At 44.8% G+C, this 11543-nt stretch overlaps 1 protein-coding gene across 2 annotated transcripts in view; it reads left to right on the top strand.

Annotated features, from left to right (window-relative positions):
- Positions 1-735: 735 nt before the first annotated feature.
- Positions 736-11543, top strand: part of LOC140212387 (sterile alpha motif domain-containing protein 9-like) — a 28384-nt gene continuing 17576 nt past the window's right edge. For both annotated transcript variants that reach the window (XM_072283132.1, XM_072283133.1), the window contains exon 1: positions 736-877. In XM_072283132.1, the coding sequence (XP_072139233.1) occupies positions 853-877 (25 nt within the window). In that variant the 5' untranslated portion in view covers positions 736-852. The remainder of the gene's footprint in view (positions 878-11543) is intronic.

Here is an 11543-nt window from a genome sequence, read left to right as displayed (position 1 = left end):
TGGAATGAAGATGAGGAAGAATTTCTGCAGCCAGAGAGTTGGAAACCCGTGGAATTCTTTGCCACTGGCAGCTGTGGAGGCCAAGTCTTTATGGACATGTAAGGCAGAGCTTGATAGATTCTTGAATGGTCAGGGCATGAAGGGATACGGGGTGAAGGCAAGAGATCAGGATTGAGTGGAAAATTGGATCGGCCATGATGAAATGGTGGAGCAGACTCGATGGGCCGAATGGCCTAATTCTGCTCCTATATCTTATGGTCTAATAGCCGGATAACAAAGTTAACCCTAACGTCCACTAAGTTGCCAAATTTACTCCGAACAGAAAGGTACCAAAGTTACCCTCATTGGCCAGGCACAAAGTTACCGCTAATGTCAAAGTACAAAAGTTGTCCCTAATGGACAGGTACTGAAGTTACCATTCTTCGGCGGGTACCAAAGCTACACCTAACGGCGAACTCCATGGTGAAATATATTTTGTGGAGACCAGTATTTGGTCGTGGAACCGAATGCACTGTGAAGTGCTGTACAATAATCATCGAATAGATTCCAACCGATCTTCGCGGCTTGCGGGGTGTCTTGCTGCCTGACAGCTGCGGATATTCAGACACCAGCCCCGTCCCCCGCGAAGAAATACTTCCGCGTTTCACAGGCTCTGACGTAAAATCTGATACCAAGTAAACGAATTGAGAAAGATAAAAGGGAGAATCGAAACTGAAGGTTGTTTGTAATTAGAGCACTTCGCGGGACTATCGCCGTCTCGGCAGGACAGGGTCTCCTGGTGCCCGGTAGGGCTTTCATCCCCTGTCCCGACAGGGATCTGTTCCCTGAGCCGGTTTGTACCGCTACCGGACGATGCAGAGTGCCGGAGAAGGACCGGGTGAGCCTTGCGCCTCCTTTATATGACAGAGATTAGCTCAAATGTCTTTCAGTCTCACTTCCTTGGTTATCAAAACAGCGGAAATACGGAAGAGCTTCGGGCACGACTGCGGGTAGCTGTCAGTGTTAAAAACGGTGCGTTATGTATGGCAGGGTGACAGAAAGAGCGTGCACATTACTGTCCATCGTCTCCCTAGTGTAGGAGTGATGAGAATTGTGCGCAGGATGTGGGTCCTTTCCAAAAGGACTTACACCAAATACCCGAGGGCAGGCAGCGACGGCACTGAACTTGGCTTAACACTGTAGTTCCGTCACTTCCATTGGACCAGGCTTCTCGACTTTATTTTGCTTTCAGTTCCCAAATGGATATATTTAAGGATGTTTTTAATCCAGTTGTCACATTGAGACCATTAACCATAAAACATAGGAATAGAATTAGGCCATTTAGCCCATTATTTTTGCTCCATCATTACATCATGGTTGATTTATTGACACACAAAGAACGAGATCATTATAGCACACTACAGCCCCTTGGCCTAGGATATTGTACTAACTTTTAACTTTCTCCAAGATCAATCTAACCCTTCTCTCCCACATAAACCACCCCCCCCCCATGTTCTACCATCCATATGCCTATCTAATAGTCTCTAAAATTGTCCCTAATCAATCTGTGTGTACCACCACCCCAGCAGGATCACAAACAAAAGAAAATCTGCGGATGCTGGAAATCCGAGCAACACACACAAAATGCTGGAGGAACTCAGCAGGTCAGGCAGCATCTATGTACTCTTTTCCGAGATGCTGCCTGGCCTGCTGAGTTCCTCCAGCACTGTGTGTGTTACCCCTGGCAGGATGTTCTATGCATGCACCGCAAACCGTCTGGAGAGGCGAAGGTTGAGGGGAGCTTTGATTTTACTTTATAAGGTTATGTGAGGCATCAATAGAACAGACAGACAACATCATTTTCCCAGTGTGGATAGTCAGAGGCTTTTTCCTATGGCTGAGATGGCTAGCACGAGAGGGCACAGTTTTAAGGTGCTTGGAAGTAGGTACAGAGGATATGTCAGGGGTAAGTTTTTTTACGCAGTGAGTGGTGAGTGTGTGGAATGGGCTGCTGACGACAGTAGTGGAGGCGGATACGATAGGATCTTTTAAGAGATTCTTGGACAGGTACATGGGGCTCAGAAAAATAGAGGGCTATGGGTAACCCTAGGTAATCTCTAAGGTAAGGACACGTTCGGCACAGCTTTGTGGGCCGAAGGGCCTGTATTGTGCTGTAGGTTTCCTATGATTCTATGAAATGTCTAATACCAGAGGACATGCATTTAAGATGAGAAGGGGTAATTTTAAAGGAGACGTGAGGAGCAAGTTGTTTTACACTGAGTGGAGGGTGCCTGAACTGTGCTGCCTGGGGAGGGGGTAGAGGCTTGGGTTCTTTGAGGCGAGGACATGACGAGGCTTGGGTTCAGACTCCAAGCCAGAGACTGGACAAGGACCCAGAACCTGGGTCTAGACTCGGGCTTGGACTCCAGAACCAGGCAAAAGTGGCCTTGGGAGACTAGACTAGGCGAGGCTACAGGACCGAATGAGAGACTCCAGGGCAAGACGAAGGAACTCCAGTACAGGATGAGGGAACTCCAGCACACGACAAAGCACATGGACAGGATGAGAACACAAAGCCTTGACTTGGTACTCAGGAACAGCTGAACCTTGGACTTGGTACGACAGGATCGCAGAACACAGAGCCTTGGTCTTGGGGAGGATGGGAACACAGAGCCTTTGTCTAGAGCACGGGAACACGGAGCCTTGGACTTGAGAGACAGGAACATGGAACACAGAGCCGGGACGCCTCCTTGCGAGCAGGACTTAGGGCCAGGACTCGTACACAGAACACAGATCCAGGACCCTCCTTGGAAACAGGACTTGGGGCTGGGGCTCTACACAGAATGCTGAACACGACGAGACAGTTCCCAACACTAGGTAGTGGCAAGCAGCCAGACCTACCTAGCAAAGGCGTGAAAACAGAGACGGTTCCCAACACTAGGTAGCAGCAAACAGCCGGACCTACCTCACAAAGGTGTGGACACAGAGACAGTTCCAACTCAACAATAGACAGTTCCTTACCTTGACACAGTGAGGTTCCGGTCTTGCTCCAGTGGTAGAACTTGGCAAGGTTGCGGGCAAGTCTCCAGAAGGAAGGGGAAGGGAAGGGAACAGTCCAGCCTCAGGGTAACGGCAAAGACAGCCTGACTTACCCAACAGAGTCAAGGACAAGATACTGACTAGACAAACCAGCAAGCACACACGAACCCAGGGCCACTTGTATTCCCAACCCCAAGACGAGCGTCGGGTGCCTATGATTAAGCCCAAATGAAACAAGGGACAGCCGTTAGACCCGGAGTCTGGAGTCCATGGACTGGACCATGACAGTTCCTGTGCTGGACTGTTCTGCATTCTAAACCCATGGGCTGGGATTTGCAGGCTCAAGCCAACAGTGTTGAGTATGTTCAGTGACTCATTGTCTGAACTTGGCAAATTCAGAGATTCAGCACTGTAGCTAGGCACAGTGGAAGTCCTGACTTACAAAGTAATTCACTGATAAATTTTGCTGAAGTTCTCCAGACTTTATGCTGGGGAATTGGTACCTGAATCCACTGTACATTTAGTCCAGGCATAAAATATAACAACATGCTAATTTATTCCAGCTGGGATAAGAGGCTTCAGGTTAAATAATAGTGGGCGGGGCATGTTATTTTTAGTTTTAAACACATTCAGTAAATGCCGGAAATACATAGCAACTCAAACAAAATGCTGGAGGAATTCACTGGGTTAGGCTGCATCAGGAAATGAATAAACAGTCAATGATTCTGGCTGAGTCCCTACATCAGAATGGAAAGGAAGGCAGAGGAGAAGCCACAATAAGAAGGGAGGTGGGACAAAGAAAGAAGCTGGGAGGTAATAGGTGGAAAAGGCAAAGGGCTTGTCTCCCTTCCCTCTTCTTCCATACCCCACTATGAAACTCCTCTCATCTCTCCTCTTCTACTCACCTCCCCTGGTTCCCCACCTCCTTCCCTTTCTCCCATGGTCCACCCCCTCCCCTATCAGATTCCTTCTTCTTCAGCCCTTAGCCCTTTACCCTTTCCACCTATCACCTTCCTTCTTCTTCCCCTCCCCAGCCCACCTGGCTTCACCTATCACCTTTGAGCTTGTCCTCGTTTCCCCACCCCTCAACTTTTCTTTTTCAATCTTTTTATTAATTTCATAGAATGAAAACCTAACATAACAATAATACAAATAGTAGGAGATACATTGTTAAACTTAAAATGAGTAATTGTAAGATCAAATAGTATAAATTGACAAAGCTCCCAATTGTGTAGAATAACAATGGATAATACAAAGCAAAAAAAAACTGAAGAAAAATCATGAATAAGAAAAAAAAAACAAACCCCATCCCAAAAAAAAACTAAACAGAATTAGTCAACTAAACTAAAAGACTTGGGCAATTCTAACAACTTAAAAATGGGAAAGAAGAAAACCTTAGTGTCGACGACTCCATTCCTCTCAACCAACAGTACAGAGAAATAAAACAAGTTTGGAAATGGTCAAATTACATCAAATGAAAATGCTGAATGAATGGCCTCCAAGTTTCTTCAAATTTAATGGAAGTGTCATAGACCGCACTTCTATTTTTTTTCCAAATTCAAACACACCATAGTTTGTGAAAACCAATGAAATACAGTAGGAGGGTTAATCTCTTTCCAACTCAGCAAAATGGATCTTCTAGCCATTAAAGTAAGAAATGCAATCATCCTACGTGCTGAAGAGGTTAAATAATTTGAATCTATCATTGGTAATCCAAAGATAGCAGTAATTGGATGAGGTTGTAAGTCTATATTCAAAACCGTTGAAATAATGTCAAAAATATCTTTCCAATATTTTTCCAACAAAGGACATGACCAAAACATGTGAGTTAAAGAAGCTATCTCAAAATGACATCTATCACATATTGGATTAATATAAGAATAATAACGAGATAGTTTACCTTTGGACATATGAACCCTGTGCACTACTTTAAACTGTATCACCACATGTTTAGCACATATGGAGGATAAATTAACCAATTAACGAATTTTTTCCCATTTTTCAATCGGTATAATAATCTTAAGTTCTCTTTCCCAATCAGCTTTAATTTTATTGGAAACATCAGGACATAAATTCATAATTATATATAATTGCTACAACACTTTTCTGAGAAAGATTTAAATCTAAATTTTTTTCCAAAGTGTCTATTGGATATGGGTGTGGAAAATTAGGAGAAACAGTAATTAAAAAGTTTCTAATCTGTAGATATCTAAAAAAGTGAGATCTGGGTAAGTTATATTTATTAGAAAGTTGATCAAAAGACATGAAACAATTATCCAGAAATAAATCGCGAAAACGTACTATGCCTTTGGTTTTCCAATCAAAGTAAGCTTGGTCCATAGTGGAAGGTTGAAAAAGGAAATTAGATATAATAGGACTTGCTAAAATAAATTGATTAAACCCAAAAAATCTTCGAAATTGAAACCATATACATAAAGTATGCTTAACTGTTGGATTATTCATTTGTTTATACAATTTAGTAGTAAAAGGAAGCGAAGTTCCTAAAACCGAACCCAAAGAAAACCCTTGTAATGAATTACATTCAAGATTTACCCAATGTGGATTTAAAGATACATCCAAATCTCGTAACCAAAATTTTAGATATCAAATATTAATTGCCCAATAATAGAATCTAAAATTTGGGAGGGCGAGCCCCCCTTTTAAGATTTCTATAAATACCTTTTACCTAAGCTAGGATTTTTGTTCTGCCATATATATGAGGAAATTTTTGATTCTACATTATCAAAAAAGGGTTTTGGGATAAAAATTGGAACCAATTGAAATACATATATAAATTTGGGCAAAATGATCATCTTAATAGCATTAATCCGACCAATCAAAGACAAAGATATTGGTGACCATTTAGTAAACAAAAGTTTAATCTGATCAATTAAAGGTAAAAAATTAGCTTTAAGTAAGTCTTTATACTTTTTCGTAATTGTTATCCCTAAATATATAAATGAATCAGTAACCAATTTAACTGATTCATCCATAAATAGGTTCCTGCTTATTTAGGGGGAATAATTCACTCTTATTAAGATTCAATTTGTAACCAGAAAAATTTACTAAATTGAGCCAACAAACCTAGAATAGCAGGAATTGACTTCTCCAGATTGGAGATGTATAACAACAAATCATCTGCATATAGTGATAGAAACATAGAAACATAGAAAATAGGTGCAGGAGTAGGCCATTCGGCCCTTCGAGCCTGCACCGCCATTTATTATGATCATGGCTGATCATCCAACTCAGAACACCGCCCCAGCCTTCCCTCCATACCCCCTGACCCCCGTAGCCACAAGGGCCATATCTAACTCCCTCTTAAATATAGCCAATGAACTGGCCTCAACTGTTTCCTGTGGCAGAGAATTCCACAGATTCACCACTCTCTGTGTGAAGAAGTTTTTCCTAATCTCGGTCCTAAAAGGCTTCCCCTCTATCCTCAAACTGTGACCCCTCGTTCTGGACTTCCCCAACATCGGGAACAATCTTCCTGCATCTAGCCTGTCCAATCCCTTTAGGATCTTATACATTTCAATCAGATCCCCCCTCAATCTTCTAAATTCCAACGAGTACAAGCCCAGTTCATCCAGTCTTTCTTCATATGAAAGTCCTGCCATCCCAGGAATCAATCTGGTGAACCTTCTCTGTACTCCCTCTATGGCAAGGATGTCTTTCCTCAGATTAGGGGACCAAAACTGCACACAATACTCCAGGTGTGGTATCACCAAGGCCTTGTACTGTTTTCCTATTTTTGCCACCAAAGTGGATAACTTCACATTTATCCACATTAAATTGCATCTGCCATGAATTTGCCCACTCACCCAACCTATCCAAGTCACCCTGCATCCTCTTAGCATCTCCTCACAGCTAACACTGCCACCCAGCTCCGTGTCATCCGCAAACTTGGAGATGCTGCATTTAATTCCCTCATCCAAGTCATTAATATATATTGTAAACAACTGGGGTCCCAGCACCGAGCCTTGCGGTACCCCACTAGTCACCGCCTGCCATTCTGAAAAGGTCCTGTTTATTCCCACTCTTTGCTTCCTGTCTGCTAACCAACTCTCCACCCACACCAATACCTTACCCCCAATACCGGGTGCTTTGCGTTTGCACACTAATCTCCTGTGTGAGACCTTGTCAAAAGCCTTTTGAAAATCCAAATATACCACATCCACTGGTTCTCCCCTATCCACTCTACTAGTTACATCCTCAAAAAATTCTATGAGATTCATCAGACATGATTTTCCTTTCACAAATCCATGCTGACTTTGTCCGATCATTTCACCGCTTTCCAAATGTGCTGTTATCACATCCTTGATAACTGACTCCAGCAGTTTCCCCACCACCGACGTTAAGCTAACCGGTCTATAATTTCCCGGTTTCTCTCTCCCTCCTTTTTTGAAAATGTGGAGTTACATTAGCCACCCTCCAATCCTCAGGAACTAGTCCAGAATCTAACGAGTTTTGAAAAATTATCACTAATGCATCCACTATTTCTTGGGCTACTTCCTTAAGCACCCTGGGATGCAGACCATCTGGCCCTGGGGATTTATCTGCCTTCAATCCCTTCAATTTACCTAACACCACTTCCCTACTAACATGTATTTCGCTCAGTTCCTCCATCTCACTGGACCCTCTGTCCCCTACTATTTCTGGAAGATTATTTATGTCCTCCTTAGTGAAGACAGAACCAAAGTAATTATTCAATTGGTCTGCCATGTCCTTGCTCCCCATAATCAATTCACCTGTTTCTGCCTGCAGGGGACCTACATTTGTCTTTACCAGTCTTTTCCTTTTTACATATCTATAAAAGCTTTTACAGTCCGTTTTTATGTTGCCTGCCAGTTTTCTCTCATAATCTTTTTTCCCCTTCCTAATTAAGCCCTTTGTCCTCCTCTGCTGAACTCTGAATTTCTCCCAGTCCTCAGGTGAGCCACTTTCTCTGGCTAATTTGTATGCTTCTTCTTTGGAATTGATACTATCCCTAATTTCTCTTGTCAGCCACGGGTGCACTACCTTCCTTGATTTATTCTTTTGCCAAACTGGGATGAACATTTGTTGCAGTTCATCCATGCAACCTTTAAATGCTTGCCATTGCATATCCACCGTCAATCCTTTAAGTGTCATTTGCCAGTCTATCTTAGCTAATTCACGTCTCATACCTTCAAAGTTACCCCTCTTTAAGTTCAGAACCTTTGTTTCTGAATTAACTATGTCACTCTCCATCTTAATGAAGAATTCCACCATATTATGGTCACTCTTACCCAAGGGGCCTCTCACGACAAGATTGCTAATTAACCCTTCCTCATTGCTCAAAACCCAGTCCAGAATAGCCTGCTCTCCAGTTGGTTCCTCGACATGTTGGTTCAAAAAACCATCCCGCATACATTCCAAGAAATCCTCTTCCTCAGCACCTTTGCCAATTTGCTTCACCCAATCTACATGTAGATTGAAGTCACCCATTATAACTGCTGTTCCTTTATTGCACACATTTCTAATTTCCTGTTTAATACCATCTCCGACCTCACTACTACTGTTAGGTGGCCTGTACACAACTCCCACCAGCGTCTTCTGCCCCTTAGTGTTACGCAGCTCTACCCATATCGATTCCACATCTGCCCGGCTTATGTCCTTCCTTTCTATTGTGTTAATCTCTTCTTTAACCAGCAACGCCACCCCACCTTCCCTTCCTTCATGTCTATCCCTCCTGAATATCGAATATCCCTGAACGTTGAGCTCCCATCCCTGGTCACCCTGGAGCCATGTCTCTGTGATCCCAACTATATCATAATCATTAATAACAATCTGCCCTTTCAATTCATCCACCTTATTACGAATGCTCCTTGCATTGACACACAAAGCCTTCAGGCCCTCTTTTACAACCCTCTTAGCCCTTATACAATTATGCTGAAAAGTGGCCCTTTTTAATGCTTGCCCTGGATTTGTCGGCCTGCCACTTTTACTTTTCTCCATAGTACTTTTTGTTTCTACCCTCACTTTACACCCCTCTGCCTCTCTGCACTGGTTCCCATCCCCCTGTAGTGAACTAACCTCCTCACGCCTAGCCTCTTTAATTTGATTCCCACCCCCCAACCATTCTAGTTTAAAGTCACCTCAGTAGCCCCCACTAATCTCCCTGCTAGGATATTGGTCCCCCTAGGATTCAAGTGCAACCCGTCCTTTTTGTACAGGTCACGCCTGCGCCAAAAGAGGTCCCAATGATCCAAAAACTTGAATCCCTACCCCCTGCTCCAATCCCTCAGCCACGCATTTATCCTCCACCTCATCGCATTCCTACTCTCACTGTCACGTGGCACAGGCAGTAATCCCGAGATTACTACCTTTGTGGTCCTTTTTCTCAACTCCCTTCCTAGCTCCCTATATTCTCCTTTCAGGACCTCATCCTTTTTCCTACCTATGTCATTGGTACCTATATGTACCACGACCTCTGGCTCCTCACCCTCCCACTTCAGGATATCTTGGACACGATCAGAAATATCCCGGACCCTGGCACCAGGGAGGCAAACTACTATCCGGGTCTCTGGACTGCGTCCACAGAATTGCCTATCTGACCCCCTTACTATCGAGTCCCCTATCACAACTGCCCTCCTCTTCCTTGCCCTACCCTTCTGAGCGACAGGGCCAGACTCTGTGCCGGAGGCACGGCCACTGTCGCTTCCCCCAGGTAAGCTGTCCCCCCCAACAGTACTCAAACAGGAGTACCTGTTGTTAAGGGGCACAGCCACCGGGGTACTCCCTATTACCTGACCTTTCCCCTTCCCCCTCCTAACCGTGACCCACTTGTCTGCCTCCCGTGGCCCCGGCGTGACCACCTGCCTGCAACTCCTCTCTATCACCTCCTCACTCTCCCTAACCAGACGAAGGTCATCGAGCTGCAGCTCCAGTTCCGTAACGCAGTCCCTTAGGAGCTGCATCTCGATGCACTTGGTGCAGATGTAGACGTCCGGGAGGCTTGTAAACTCCAGGGCCTCCCACATCCGACACCGAGAACAGCAAACTGCCCTCACACTCATACTGCCCCTCTCCTCAAATAACAACAGAAAATGAATGCCAAACCTTCCTCGCCTGTTTCCGCCTAAGCCCGTTGAGCCGAAGCCTTTAAGTCTTCACTCTGCTCCCGGCTCACTCCGCAGCCCGCAAACTACGCTGCCCGCTCTATGAGGCTCTGTTCCTTTTAAATCTGCCGTGCCGCACAGCCCGACGTCACACGCCTGCGCAGTCCCGCCTCTCAGAACGCCGTTGGAAAAAAAAAATTACGAAAATTTCAAAAATGTCTTTCTCGGCACTCCCACTCAGACTCTCAGACTCCTTCTTCGAATTTATGTATTTCGTTTCCGCGGGTAATACCAAAAATATTGGGCGAGTCGCGGATAGAAATGGCTAAAGGTTCAAGGGCGATATTGTATAGTAAAGGACTAAGAGGACATCCTTGCCTAGTACCATGAAAAAGACGAAAAAACGGAGATCTATGATTATTAGTACAAACCGAGGCTACTGGGGAGTAATATAACAATTTAATCCAAGATATAAATGTCAAACTAAAATTAAATTTCTCAAGGACACTAAATAAGGCCATTCGACTCTGTCAAAGGCTTTCTCAGCATCTAATGAGATAATACATTCCGGGGTAGTAAGTGAGGGGGTATAAATAATATTCATTAACCTCCTAATATTAAAGGATGAATAACGACGAAGCACATGGACAGGATGAGAACACAAAGCCTTGACTTGGTACTCAGGAACAGCTGAGCCTTGGAATTGCTACAACAGGATCGCAGAACACAGAGCCTTGGTCTTGGGGAGGACAGGAACACAGAGCCTTTGTCTAGAGCACGGGAACACGGAGCCTTGGACTTGAGAGACAGGAACACAGGGACATGGAACACAGAGCCAGGACCCCTCCTTGGGAGCAGGACTTAGGGCCAGGACTCGTACACAGAGCACAGAGCCAGGACCCTCCTTGGAAACAGGACTTGGGGCTGGGGCTCTACACAGAATGCTGAACACGACGAGACAGTTCCCAACACTAGGTAGTGGCAAGCAGCCAGACCTACCTAGCAAAGGCGTGAAAACAGAGACGGTTCTCAACACTAGGTAGCAGCAAACAGCCGGACCTACCTCACAGAGGTGTGGACACAGAGACAGTTCCTTACCTTGACACAGTGAGGTTCTGGTCTTGCTCCAGTGGTAGAACTTGACAAGGTTGCGGGCAAGTCTCCAGAAGGAAGGGGAAGGGAAGGGAAGGGAAGGGAACAGTGCAGCCTCAGGGTAACGGCAAAGACAGCCTGACTTACCGAACAGAGGCAAGGACAAGATACTGACTAGACAAACCAGCAAGCACACACGAACCTAGGGCCACTTATATTCCCAGCCCCAAGACGAGCGTCGGGTGCCTATGATTAAGCCCAAATGAAACAAGGGACAGCTGGAAGACCCAGTGTCCGGAGTCCACGGACTGGACCGTAAACCGGAACGCGGATTTCATGGACCGGACCATG

The sequence above is a fragment of the Mobula birostris genome, chromosome 19 (assembly GCF_030028105.1).
Source record: "Mobula birostris isolate sMobBir1 chromosome 19, sMobBir1.hap1, whole genome shotgun sequence".
NCBI classification, from domain to species: Eukaryota; Metazoa; Chordata; class Chondrichthyes; order Myliobatiformes; family Myliobatidae; genus Mobula; species Mobula birostris.
The sequence above is the reverse complement of the archived record's forward strand: the minus strand, read 5'-3'. Positions and strand labels throughout refer to the sequence as shown.